Source organism: Cibotium barometz, chromosome 16, assembly GCF_041138505.1.
Source record: "Cibotium barometz isolate CiBa-2024 chromosome 16, ASM4113850v1, whole genome shotgun sequence".
NCBI lineage: Eukaryota > Viridiplantae > Streptophyta > Polypodiopsida > Cyatheales > Cibotiaceae > Cibotium > Cibotium barometz.
In genome coordinates this window covers 8,913,288-8,927,926 of record NC_141061.1, presented here as the reverse complement: position 1 = coordinate 8,927,926, position 14,639 = coordinate 8,913,288, and the positions used below count along the sequence as shown (strand labels likewise).

The 14,639-nt window shown below is 39.1% G+C and overlaps 1 protein-coding gene across 2 annotated transcripts; it reads right to left on the bottom strand.

Annotated features, from left to right (window-relative positions):
- Positions 1–445: 445 nt before the first annotated feature.
- LOC147630338 (pentatricopeptide repeat-containing protein At4g13650-like) lies at positions 446–3,946 on the bottom strand. Of its 2 annotated transcripts, none has more exons than XM_086810190.1 (2): positions 996–3,946; positions 446–655 (listed from the first exon to the last, which is right to left on the bottom strand). In XM_086810190.1, exon 1 carries the CDS (start codon positions 3,549–3,551, stop codon positions 1,293–1,295), a length of 2,259 nt encoding a protein of 752 aa, XP_086666316.1. In that variant the 5' UTR covers positions 3,552–3,946; the 3' UTR covers positions 446–655; positions 996–1,292. The 2 variants fall into 2 exon arrangements, with proteins under 2 accessions (XP_086666316.1, XP_086666317.1); XM_086810191.1 differs by lacking the exon at positions 446–655 and adding an exon at positions 952–995 and having other exon boundaries at positions 1,233–3,934.
- Positions 3,947–14,639: the final 10,693 nt, after the last annotated feature.

Genomic DNA, 14,639 nt, shown 5'->3' with positions numbered 1-14,639 from the left:
TACAAAGTCCTTCATATGCAAATATTTATGTTTTTTTGTGAGCAAGGAAAGTAAATGTATTCTCTATGTATAGATAACCTCAATCTTAACAAGGGATCACCTGAAAAAGATCCCAACATCACAACAATGCAGAGTTTGAGATGATAGATCTTGGGCTCATGCATTATTGTTTAGGGATTGAGGTCTGATAACATTTTTATCTCTCAATAGATGCATTCTATTTTGGAAGAGGATGGTATCAATGTATGATCACACATTGTCATCATGTAGCATCACATGGATACTTTAGCTTATGTAGTGAGTTTCATACAGATCTTTTCTTTTCCATGGTTTAGAATTTTATCATGGATACATTGTTTTGGTCTTTTGAAGACATTATTATATCTTTCTTTCTTTCTCACACACTCCACCCCATTAGGTTTGTACTTTCTTTCTCACATTGCTTAGTAATTCCGTGACGATCTTTCGTATTATTGCCTGGCAAGCAAAAGCCAAGGACAACGTAGCTACAAGGACATAAACTCGAGTATGGACCAAAGAAACCATTCCTTGGAAGTTTTAATTTAGGCACACTCGATAGTCAACTTCCCACTGTGCCAGCATGACAGATCTTCCTTTGCATCATTGAAAACATCCCCTAGCATCCAATGCAAACCTGGAACATATCCTTCAAAACGTTAATTGAAATATCTTCAAGCTTTGATTAAATGTTGTCACTTTGAAAGTGTCTTTCATCCCCAACAAAAGGAAATACACAACGCCATGGACATCCATCCACCAACCATAGTTACCAGGAGTTTTAGAAACGCCTGATTTGAAATGGGTTTCAAAAACGTTTCAAAAGTTTCATATTGTTTTGAAACGACAAAAAAAAGTTTCAATATATATATATATATATATATATATATATATATATATATATAGAATGTACAATAGTACAATGAATAAGTGTTAGGCCTTAGCCTATTTCAGCAAGATAAAAAATGTAGGCTTACCTTGGTAGCAGACTAGAGCAGTCATGACCCGACAGCTTCACGAAGCTTGTGAGGGTGGAGTGACTGGACATCACATGAGTCGTGTCCAATCGGCCAACCGTACACAAGCAGCGGGAGTCGAGACAAGCTCCTCGAAACATGTGCCACAAACGGAAAGTCAGCGCAAGTGATAAGTCGTCTTTTTTTTTTGGGAAAACAAATCGGATAAAAACAAGTTTCATTCAACAAAACTTCTACGAAACGTTTCGGTCCGTTTCATACCAGCTGAAACGTGTTTCGTAGCTACTATGCCACCAACTAAGTCCATGCTTGGTTTTCTACTCTCATTGCCTCAACCTTGTCAGCTTCCTCCTGCATGGCAGCATCTGCATAGATGTTAGACATAAATGCATAAGTTGCTGCAGCCTTTTCATCCACTCTCACTGCATGTTCAAAGGCATGTCTTCCCAGCTCCACATTGCCCCACTTTCGACAAGCACCCAACACAGTATGCCACACCACAAGATCAGGCTGCAACGGCATCTTCCTGATCGTCTCTACCGCCTTGTCTATATGGCCTGCACGGCCAAGGAGATCAACCATGCAAGTGTAATGCTCAGCAGTTGGGGTAAAACCATAGTCATTGCTAATGGCCTCAAAGTACATCTGGCCCTTATTTACTAGACCTGCATGATTGCATGCATTCAGAACATGAACAAATGTGACTAGATTCGGCTTTATGCCTTCTACTATCATTCTGTCAAAGAAATGGAAAACGTTTTCACTCTCTCCAAGCTGGGCATATCCTGCCATTAAGGCAGTCCATGAGACCACATCTCGAACTGGAAGTTTGTCAAACACTTCTTGTGCTTCTACAAGTGAGCAAGATTTGGCATACATATCAATCAAGGTGTTGCCAACAAGAAGCTCTCGTTCCGACCCTGTTTTCGCAACCTCAGCATGTATTTCTCTGCCCTTCACTATGGCTCCTTTCCTGCTACAAGCTTTCAAGCTGCAAACAATTGTGACAGGATTCAGAGAGATGCCCTTGTGTTGCATCTGTTCGAAACAGTTGATTGCCTCCTCAACACGGCCACATTCTGCATAGCCTGTGATAAGTGCATTTAGTGAGACCACATCTCGAACTGGAAGGTTGTCAAACACTTCCTGTGCAGATGCGAGCAAGCCACAATTAGCATACATATTGACCAAGGTGTTGCCAACAAGGACCTCTCTTTCCAAGCCTCTTCTAGCAATCTCGGCATGTATTTCTCGGCCCTTCTGTGTGGCTCCTATGCTGCCACAAGCTTTCAAGCTGCTAGAGAATGTGAAAGAATCAGGAGAGATGCCCTTGTGTTGCATTTGTTCGAAACAGTCAAGCGCCTTCTCACCATGCCCATGTTCAGCATATCCTGCCATTAGTGCAGTCCATGAGACCACATGTTGAATGGGAAGCTTGTCAAACACTACTTGTGCTTCTGCAAGTGAACCACATTTCGCATACAAATCAACCAAGGAGCTGCCAACGAGGGGCTCTGTTTCTAGCCCTTTTTTTGCAATCTCAACATGTATTTCTCGGCCCTTGATTGTGGCTCTTATGCTGCTACAAGCTTTCAAGATGCAAACAGATGTAATGGCATTCACAGAGATGCCCTCACGTTGCATCTGTTCAAAACAGTAGAGTGCCTTCTCAGTATGCCCATATTCGATATATCCCCCCAATAGTGAATTCCAAGAGACCACATCTCGACCTGGAAGCTTGTTAAACACTTCCTGTGCTGTTGCAAGCAAGCCACATTTGGCATACATATCGACCAGCATGTTGCAAACAAGGAGGTTTGTTTCCAACCCTTTTCTGGCAATCTCAACATGTATTTCTTGGCCCTTGACTGCGGCTCCTATGCTGCCACAAGCTTTCAAGCTGCAAACAAGTGTGACAGCATCCCCGGAAATGCCCTCGCATTGCATCTGTTCAAAACAATATAGTGCCTCCTCTCCACGTCCGTATTCGGCATATCCTGTAATTAGTGCATTCCATGAGACCACGTCTCTGACTGCAAGCTTGTTAAACACTTCGTGTGCTTTTGCAAGGTAGCCACATTTGGCATACATATCGACCAAGGTGCAGCCAACAAAAACGTTTCTTTCCAGCAACCCCTTTCGAGCAATCTCCACATGTAAGTCACGGCCTTTTTCGAGATCTCTCAGGGTAGCACAAGCCTTTAGTAAGGCCACAAAAGCAAAGTCACTAGGACGTAGACAATGGTCCTCCTGCATTTTCTGGTAAAGGGTGAGAGCATGCCTTGGCTCACCGCGTTTAACATAACCAGTGATGAGTGAATTCCACGAATATGCATCTGGATACACCAGCCTGTCAAAGACCTGCTGGGCATGGCACATGCTTCCAAGTTCCACCAGCACTGAGACAAGGCGGCACCCGAGTGATGCATGGGCTTCCAGCCCACTTTGGCTCATGTAGGCATCATGCAAACGAAGCGCCTGCAATAGGTTTCTCTCCTTTCTGCACTTCTCCAAGATGCATGCAAAGTCGTCCACCGAGAGTTGCAGGGGCGGCATCCCTTCTTCCAAAGAAGGCAGAGCCTCCACTGTTTAATGATATTGACGTCCTCCTCCTCTCCTTCTCCTTCTTCTTCTTCTTGTGCCTCCATTTTGTGGAGTTGGGTCTCTTATCCATCTAGTTTGCATTTCTTGTGCTGTATTAAAGACACGCCCATGCCCCAGATCTGAGCACGGCTTAACGAAGCAGAGCCGGGCGGCTTTCTTTCTCTCTCTGCCAAGCTGACTAGCAGATCAACTTTCATCCTCTCTGCAGTTCACTTTCTTCACTCTTTCTGTTGTCTACCGCCATCGCGAAGGATACCTCAAGTACATAGGGCAAGAAGAAGCCTTCTCGTTGTGGGGCGTTGTTGGGATCACGAATCACTAGACTCGTATTTTGTCTCAATGGGGAGGGGAAACAGGGATAAGAGTGTTTTTCTTAAGGTTTTATTTTAGTATGTAATGATTAAAGCTTGAAAAAGTCAATGAATTGATGACAATTTTTTTTCTTTTTTAAGGAAATATAAATATATTTATATTAGTGTATATATATAATAGTCCACCTTTTAAATATGCCATAAGACCATTTTAGATCTCACCAAAAAACAAAAACTAGTATAGGGTGTCACTATTTATAACAACCCACAGATCTAGTCCTACCTCTCATCCTCCAACACAAAAGATGATTGATCCCATCTGATATGGTAACCCAGGTGCAAACCAGCTACCAGCACGACCTCGTGAAACCCTTAGGAGTATGACCCTTTCTATTTGCACACCCATATTCTTTTTATTTGCATGCATTGACCCATATCCTTTCTATTTAAGGTCTCACAATTCTTTCTCTATAAAAGGCCCTCAAAGGGCTCATTCAACGAGTAGAGGGAGGGAGAGAGAAGGAGGGGGGAATTCATGTACTAAGGTTGTATTAATTAAATGCCAGGTCTGGGGCATTAACTAATATACCTACAAAAAGTTCACATTAAAAAATAATAGCATATGTAGAAATATGAAATTTTTTCCAAAGAAGCTCAACAAATATAGATGAGATTTCAGTGTAAATCTCTCTTGATTTCCCTATAAATCTCTCTCTTCACACATCTCTCTCTCTCTCTCTCTCTCTCTCTCTCTCTCTCTCTCTCTCTTCCCCTTTGGAATTTTTCTTGGATTTATCTCTTCCCATTCAAATTGATTTGATTCAAATAAAACTTGCCTTTGAGTAGCTAGGAATTTAGGTAGTATAGGGAGCCATCAGGCATTCTATATAACATTGAGACATTAAAACTATTTTTAGCTTGCCTTTCAAAATGGTCCATGCGTTCAGGGTTGAATAGGGCTTTTTTTTTTGGAGGGGGTGTTGTTTGTGTGGTGGTGGGATCCTAATTAATAGGAAATATGCTTTAATTCATGCAAATTTTAAAGAGTATATACACGTGATCATCAATTATTTATTAACCTTATAAAAAATATGCTTGGATAATCAACAAATTTTAAAGGGTATACTGCTCAATTATTTGATTGACCTTCTATTCCCGTTGGTTGGCTCTTTTATTTTAGTGTTCTAGGCAGCCTTATAAAATAAATGGATGGAAGGCTCCAATCATTGTTGCTTTGTCACCTCCTTTCTTTGCTCTACTTCATAAGTTAAGTGCTTCATACGTTTCTTTTTGCATGTAAAGTTTGCAGTATAAGATTATAATCGGTTGATGGTGTGTTTTGTTGTTCATTTTGGTTGTGATTCTTTGATGTGGTGGTTTGCTTTTTTTACTCGATGCTCAACATAAGAAGCCACTCGTAGATATTTTCAACATTTGTGATGCTCATGCCCTTTTCCAACATATAATCCCTTCTCTCTTTTTTTATATTCCTTTCCTAGAGGATGTGTTTTCTCACTATTAGTTTGTTTTGTAGGAATCTCAGAATCATATATGCTTCTTGTAGGAGGAGGAGGAAGACGAGTGTTTGTTTCATGTCCTTCATCAAGAAGAACCCATCCCCCTCTCTGATTACCATTCATAAAAAAATTTATCATAATAAGGAAACTAAGCTTTTCAAAGTGTCCATCAATATTAGGGTAGGCAAAGGTGACATGGACACCACTTTTTCAAAGTTGATTTCTTAGTTTATTAGCATGGAGTGCTTCAAAGGTCTCTTTGCCCTTAAAAGGAGAAGCTTACACCTTCTGCATTCCCAGATGGTCGTGCATTTAATATCGACCTCCCTAGTTGTGGTAATTGGGAAAACATTAAAAAGGTATATGGCCTAGGATATTTGCAAGCCCTTTAGTGGGCTTGTGTGATGTGCCATGCTTTGAGGAATATTAGAATGCACACATTCAAGGGAATGGTGGGTTACTAAATGAAATATTTTCATAAACCATATTTTGAATTTTATGCCCACATCATCACACCAGATAAAATTATAAAAGGTTGTTAGATTTATGCCTTGTATGGCCAAGGCAACTTAACAATAAAGTGTCACTACAAGAGAATGGGGAATTTAACCTTGTAAAATTTAGAGAAATGGGGGGTGAGAGAAGTGGTTCTCATTTCATGGTGGTGCGAATGTAGTCATACATCGTATAATTTAGAGAGAGAATATGAAACTTAATTGTGTAAATTGGAGAGAGAAGGAAGTGAGAGAGGTGGTTGTCATCTCATGGTATGAACATGGTTAGTCCTTGGAAAGTTCTCCTCAATCATACACCCTTCCTCTACCACCATTACTTAAGCCACATCGATAGTGGATAGATCCATCTTGTTTGAACTTATGTACCTAAAATGAAAGCAATGTAATTACCACAACAAAAGGCTTAAAGCACAATAACGCTTTCATGTACTGAAAATGAAATTGATGCTTAAATCTTACTTCACCAATGCTCCCATTTTGTAGATTTCCTTGTGGACTTTCTCATGTTCATAACTGCTAATGAAAATGGGAATAATGAACTATAGAGTACAAGAGAATCTAATCAATGTTTTATAATCCATGTACATGAGCACAAATTAACTTACATAAAGGGTGCATGAATTCGATATATAGAAAGTAAGTGTACCTATAACATCTTATGCCAATCATGTGTTTTTAGACCATACAAATGTGTAGGGCCCTTCTTCTTTGTTTTCGTGATGGCCCCCTTCATTAATGAATGACACTTGTACATGTACGAAAGGAAGCAGTTTGATCTTACATCCTATTTCTTTCTTCTTTATCAAGATCCAAGACACCTTGGGTAATTTCCCTTTTCTCCTTTGGCCATGCAGTCTCTAAACGGTGTCTCTAAACAACCTATCAACTTCAAGTCTTCCCGTGCCCTAAGAGTATTCTTCTTTCCAATCAAGTGGTCTCAAATGTTGGATGCCACATTCTTGAAGATCTAGAAGATGATTTATCTTGGGAGGCAAAAGAAGATTGAGTACCTTGTCATTCTCGATAGCACAAACTTCCCAATGCTTAGTGGTACTCCTTTTGTAAATGGCACAAACTTCTCATGATGATGAGGTGGAAGAACTTGGTGATGTTTTGCATAGATGACTTTCTTGAGATGATCCGGCCTTCATATAATGTGATGTTCCACAAATCAGGCTATCATGAGAGAGAGATATATTACAATAGAGATTTCCAAAAATTGGGCAAAGCATTATGGCCAAAATTTGTGAGACCTATTTAATATCATGAGAGAGCTATCCATTAAAAAAGAGGAATCTATGCCTTTGTAAAAATGAAGAAGTAGGATAGAAAGCATACTAGATTGCTTGCTATATCCTGAAAAGTCATGCATCACCTACATCAAAATTTCCTTCACCTCCACACTACATTGTGAAAGCAATTGTGACACATCACACACTTTGATGCCACTCCATAATATTTTAATCTCATCAATTAAAGGCTTGAGGTACACATCCATGTTCTTCACCTTGTGTTTATCGCGAGCACAATAAGGCAAGCATCACATAACCTTTCTTGATGGACTTCCAAGGAGAGAGGTTATAGTTCACCACAACATGAATGTTCTCCTCCCCATGATATTAATCCATTGAATGGATCTATCCCCAATCCAAGCCTTAAGTGATGGGGCTCCTCTTTGGGTTCGGACTATTGTTCCTCAAATGTTTCCAATGTTGGTGAATCCACCAAGATCCTCATCATACAATTGATAGATCGATGTTTATATGCCATGTAATGAGCTTGGTAATTGATTTGCATGAAAACATGGGTTTCCAATGTTGGTGAATCCACCAAGATCCTCTTCATACCATTGATGGATCGATGCCATGTGATGAGCTCAGTAATTGATTTGCATCAAAACATGTGTTGAATACAAGCAATGATGGGAAATTTTCTCAAAACCTTTCAAGAAATATTTATACCTTGCAAATCAATTTTGATACTGAGATACTCCACTTTTTGGGCAATTGACGGCCTCATTGTGAGCTTCTCAAAAGAGAATACTACCCTTGATTACGTTGTTATTTGGAGGAAGCAACTTCTTTAAAAGTCTACAAAAATGAAGGTAGATCTTACTTAGAGGACTCAAAATAAATGGTCTTTCTAAGTTACACAAAGTGGAAATCACTTACTAGAGAAGGCTCATAACACTAAGGTTACACAAAGTGGAAATCACTTACTAGAGAAGGCTCATAACACTAAGGTTTCTCCATCCATACATGGATTTTAAGTTAGAGTAGTTCTAATATTTATCAAAGGGTTGAGTATTGACACCCCTCGTACAATGGTGAGTTTACCTCTTGTCATAATCTTGCTTCATCACATGTCATGTTAGACTCTACGTCTTCTCCTTCCACATCTTCAAAGAAGTCATTAACCATTTCCTCCATAGCAAGATCCGCCATGATCTCATGTGGAATTTGTGGAGGTAATCCTCCATGAGAGAAGAGTCCTCTCTCATCAATACATGAGTACCTAAGTGCTCTTGGTGGAGTTTAAATTCCCTTTTGCAACCATCCACTTATACCTGAATAGTGTGGCGTCGAATAAAAGATTCTACAATGGGTCTCTTCCTCATCCTAATCCTAATGTAGCATAAAGTAAAATCATTAGTGGGGATGAGCATAGGATTTTTAATGCAAGTGTCACATCATTTATCTACATATATACCAAAGAATCATGATGCCTTTCAGTGGTTCAAATAGTCCATATTTGCTCCAGGGTCACATGGATTTTTTCCACACATCTTCACATTGATTTACTTTGTTTTGACCCTTGCATTGCTCCATCACCTTAGACACAAGATCTTTTGATGTAACCATTCTTGGCTTTCCTTAGGTGGCCTTGCCTCCTCCTCTCGATGAGACGAAGATGACCGTTGAATTGTTCTATCACCTTGGACACGAGATCTTTTGATGTAACCATTCTTGGCTTTCCTTAGGTGGCCTTGCCTCCTCCTCTCGATGAGACGAAGATGACCGTTGAATTGTTCTATCACCTTGGACACGAGATCTTTTGATGTAACCATTCTTGGCTTAGGTTGGCCTGCCTCCTCCTCTCGAGCAGCAAAGATGACTTATTTCCATGATGCGATGTGACCACAAACACATCATGCCAATATGTACACCTAAAATCACATTTGTGAATGCAAAATTTTTTGCTCTCTAGAATTTTTATCTTTTTGCATTTCCCCCCCTAGTTTTCATGGTCATACACGTGGCTATACACATAGCTATGGACCATAATTTAGTCGTGTATATAACCACATGTAAAGCCATGAAAACAAGAATTGGATGCTATCGCACACAATATGCATTATGTAGAACCACTCTCTTAGCTCAAGGTAAAACCACACACTTTCTTGATGAAGTCCCTCCTTACTACTTTCATGCAAGGACTCATTTTTAATTGATCATTAGTCTCCTTTTTCCCTCCTTACTACTTTCATGCAAGGACTCATTTTTAATTGATCATTAGTCTCCTTTTTCCCTCCTATTTAATCACTCTCATTCTCCCCTCTTCCTTCTTCCTTCCCCTCTCCAATCTTGCTTTCTCCTATCTAATATCCCCCCCACTCCCCTCTTCCCTCTTCCTCTCTCTTGTCTAATATCCCCCCACTCTATTAAGCAAGCAAGGTAATCTTCCCCCCCCAATCTATTAAGCAAGCAAGGTAATCTTCCCCCCCACTCAAGCAAACATAAGAGCAAGGGGTGTCTTATCTATTTCTTATTCTAAGATAAACTTAAGGGAAAAGTAGAGTAAAGTATTCACTCACCTCCAGAGGCTTCCTTCTCTTATCCCATCTCCTTAGCAAGAAAAAATATTGAAATAATGCCTTATCTTATTTATGTAATGTAGGCTTAAGTATGGGGAAAAGTAGTTGGGTTTGCAATTATTAAAGTATTTCTTAGATGTAGCAAAAATCAACCAACCAAGTATTTATTGTTTTGCTTACATTTGTGAAAAAGCAAAGCATTCCTTTGATATCCTTGATTTCTTAGTTCAAGGCTTTAACCAACATTGGTTATCTCATATATGCTCTTTACTGACATATTTAATTCCCAAGCATAAGTGGGTTTTTTTAAATGCTGCAAGTATGTTCAATTATGCGGTAACTCTTTTTTTGGGTAGTCTATTCACTTATTTTGTTGTAGGACCTTACTTAAATGTGGCCATTTAATTAACATAAGGCAGTATCTTAGGTTATAATGTAATACCTTATAAATTTTTCCCCTACTCTCATACCTTCTCCTCATGCTCACATACCTCCTCCTACTACTTGCATACCTCTTCCACCTTCTAGAGCATCTACACAATAGCAGGAAAAAAATTTAGCGATGTTTACTAAGCAAGCTTTTTTTGTAATCCTATTGTTTGCTATTCAAAAATGTTGGGAGGTTGATTACTTGGCCAACTAGTACGCTCAATTCTCCATTGAATATCTTCACACTTAGGGAATTTCTTCATCCCAAGGTTGCAAATGGTATGTAACATATAGAATAGAAGGAAGTTGTAGTGCAATCCTAGAGTAGCTGAAAGAATGTCCAAGTATGATAAAATAGTACATTGCAAAAAAAAAGGGTTCACCATTCAATTCTACAAAATTATTGACGTCATATGTAAATAACAAATAGATTTTGTAAATGCAAAATGTCCATCTATAACATAAAGTTTGATTGATGAGTCCATATCCATAAGGGTAGGTTAAATACAAAATTTATGCACTACATACCATCAAGGATTATACAACTGTATACTTTAAAAAAAAGGATTATAGAGATGTATACAAAAAAGGATGGTCACCATAAAAGACGATGGTGGACACCTTCCTCCTAGGATTGCCAAGTGCAGCACAAGTCAAAAGCATTGAATGAAGGTTGATGCATGAACATGGTCACCATAAAAGACGATGGTGGTACTACACCTTCCTCCTAGGATTGCCAAGTGCAGCACAAGTCAAAAGCATTGAATGAAGGTTGATGCATGAACATGTGCTCATTCTTATCAAGCCCCAACACACATAGAAAAACATAATAAAGATGCTTGCATGCAAGATATGATTTATTAGTAACTTTTGGTTTTTAGAAGTATGGGCAAGTACATTGTGGCTCACTTTTTATATACACCTCATAAATAGTTCCCTCTTTCTCAGAGCTTGCTGTTGCAACACGGAATATAACATGCTTAGAGGGTTGCACTATAATTTCTTCCAAGACAATAGCCTCCATTTCTTGAGTGTTCCATACTTTCTTATTAGCATCATTTGATATAACAGGATGCCATCTTGTATGATGTAAAGAGCTATGATCCCTTTCAAAACTTGAGGGTCCATGCTGCATGTCTGGCTGTGAAGGTGAATGCAAAGACCTTACATGCAACCGGAATCTTACTCTAGGAATTGATTGTGGAAAGTAGAGAATTAATTCAATCATAAAAACCATTGCTTGTAAGCTTCAACTAAATCAAATCAATTGAAAAATTAAACACTTAAACAAAAATACTTAGCTCCAAAAAGACCATATTGGGTGCAATCTTCCCCCCTCTTGTGTGTGGCCTCTCCCCACACAAGAGTATTTCTTTATTAGCTTTCCTTTTCACCAAAATTAGGCCATAGCCCCCAAAATACAAGATGTACTTTTTAGAGAGCACGGCACTCTTCTTTAACAAAAATAGAGTGTCAAATTGGGACTAGGGTAGTAAGCCATAGGCTTTAATAAATTCCACATAAATAAATGTATCTTTCCTAAAGTTCAAAATGGAAAAATCATTTAATAAGGTTACAAGCTACTATGCTTGCCAAAAATGAAATGTGATGAACCAAGACATTTCTTCCACAAAGTAAACTCTTCAATTCCCATAGTCTTCATCACCTGAAAATATAAGCCCAATTAATTATTAAATTAATCCCACAAATATTAAACAGGCACAAATCATCACCAACTCATGACTACCAGGCGTAAGTACCCTAGGAATCACCCTGCCATACAAACCTAACTGAAATAATCATAGGTGGCCTCAAACATACGTCATATACCGCACGTATTAATATTTATAGTGGTGTCACCCACGATATTAACCTAGCCGGCATGACGCAAGAGTAATCTAGGCGTCCCCAAATTACTCAAGAGGGGATAAATAATATTTTTCTAGAGGACTTAAAATATATTCTCATGACATCCCTCTTGCTTGAGTACTCAAGAGGGGATAAATAATATTTTTCTAGAGGACTTAAAATATATTCTCATGACATTACATGAATTGATGTCCCCCCTTGTGTTGCTGTCGACTCCCTGATGAGAGTTGGAGGGATAGTTGCATAAAACTAGCAAAGAGACTAATGCCCTTGCTTCCATGGTTGTAAGCCTAGCATGCCTTTTTCCACCTTCCACGCATGGGGAATCTTTTCAAGAGTATACATGATGTTGGGATCTATGTGCCATCATGTAACATCATCATTGTAGAACCACATTATTTGCACCTTTGGACCTCCTTTTCTAGGGTGTTTAGCTCTGAATAAAAGCAAGGTGCAAGCACACCCTTTTTAGAGATTTGAAGGTACTGATTACACTTGAGGCGTTCATCTAGCACACCAAAGCACTTCAATTTTGAGTTGGTAAATGCATCCTCCTGATGGCCCAAAATGTCTTATGTACTCTTTCTTCTTTAACATCACCTACTCTAGAACGTGCGGATGAACTGAAGGATGACCAACACCATATCTTGTTGGAGTATCTTCACTCTTTGGTGGGAGCTCGAAGTCAATTTTCCTTGGTCTACCCTTTTTTTCTTTCTATCTTGATTTTCCATAACATATCCTAGATGGTGTGAGCTATTTTCCCTCACACCTATTGATCTCCGTTTCTTTCGCCGCATTGTTTCTCTATCTCCATGGAGAGTTACCGACAACCCCATGGATGGTTTATACTATTTGTGGGGGAGTTGGTGTGCTTCTTAACAAAGCTCGTTCAATCAAAGTCTCTAGGCTAGGGCCACCACCAACATGCCTACCTAGCATGTAAGCATATTTTTCTTGCTCTTTGAAGCAAGGTATTTGCCATATCTAAGATGCAAGCATCATAGAGAGTGATCTTACTTTTATATACCTCACCTGCAATTTAGCTTCCATGCACGATCTCAGCCAAATTTGGTCTTGGAGTACATGCTTCCTCCAAGGGGCTCCTCTCTACCTATTAAAAAGAATTTGATGTGAGAAATGTTTATCCAATGTATGCTTACTATAGTCATAAGGTTTCCCCAATGTGCATCCCTCACCTCCCACCATCAACCAAACATTCGTTGATGGGATGTTGTTGTTGGCCACATTACCCTATCGCCACCATTTTCTAACGATCTTGGATTGATTAGAAGTCCCTTTGTTCTACTCAAGTGCTATTGCTCACATAGTGATAAATTCTCACCTCTCATTTCAAGCTTCACAAATTTGCGGGTGTGTTGGTGAAGGCTTTTCTCCCAATGGAACAAACATGTGTGTTCCCTATCTACCATCACCTTCTCTAGACCACCATTGAAAACTATTCTAACAGCCTTCCAATTATCCCTAGCCTCATTTGCCCATGAACCCATGGAAATCAGTAAGAGGATAGCCATATTGGTGAATTGTTGCATTCAACATTTTCGAAAGTAATACTTGACTTTTTGTGTCCTCTTCCTTCATTTCACATGTTACAATTGTGAGTAACTCATACACGCTATCATTAGCCAAACTAGTAGGTAAGCACAAAGTTCAACAAAACCCTACTTCTAGTTTAATAGAAGCCTCGAGCATACATGTTACCTGGGATCATACACATGACATGCCATCATGACTGCTCGGTGTGTATGGTCAAACTACACCTAGGAATTGCACAAATCTCATTTCCCTCCATGCCTCATTAGATTAACTAAATCCACAGCTGATGCAGCAGGACCCTTAGTAGAGATCTTAAATATGAAACATCTTTTGCTAGGTAACCCCTGACCTGGAAAGCGACTTGCATGAAAAAATGGATAGGTTGATCTTCTTTTCAACAATAAAATGCTATCAAACCCTTCTCACCCACTGTGGCATTCGGGACTTCTTTTCTTGGGCAACAATCCTTCTGAACCTATACATAAAGAAGAAAAATTAAACAAAGTATATATATATAACATATGATACTATTGACATTCATATATATAATATATAATAATATTGACATTCATACATATATAACATATAATACTATTGACATTCATTGTCATATCCTGCTTTTGATTTTTCATGATTGGAACCAACTCTTCTAAAAAGTTGGTGAGCTCAACATCCCCTATAGTATGTGATCCATCCATATTATCATCTGGACATTTTGCAATAGATATTTGAACCTTCTTAGGTCCTGCATTCATCTCTACCTTGATGACAACTGCCTGCCACCAATTTCTTTGTTTTCTCAATCATGCTTATGATCACCATAATGCCTGGTTGTACTACATGCTTATGATCACCATAATGGACCATGAGCCTGGTCATAGTGGTGTCAAAGGGCATTACAATACACCACACAATCGCAAGTATCAATATAATATACAACCCTATGTCAAAAATGGCATGTGACTTTATTAGTTTTCTCCTATGCCACAACAGACCAAGAGTAACCTTTCTTTGGAGATAGCCTTTGA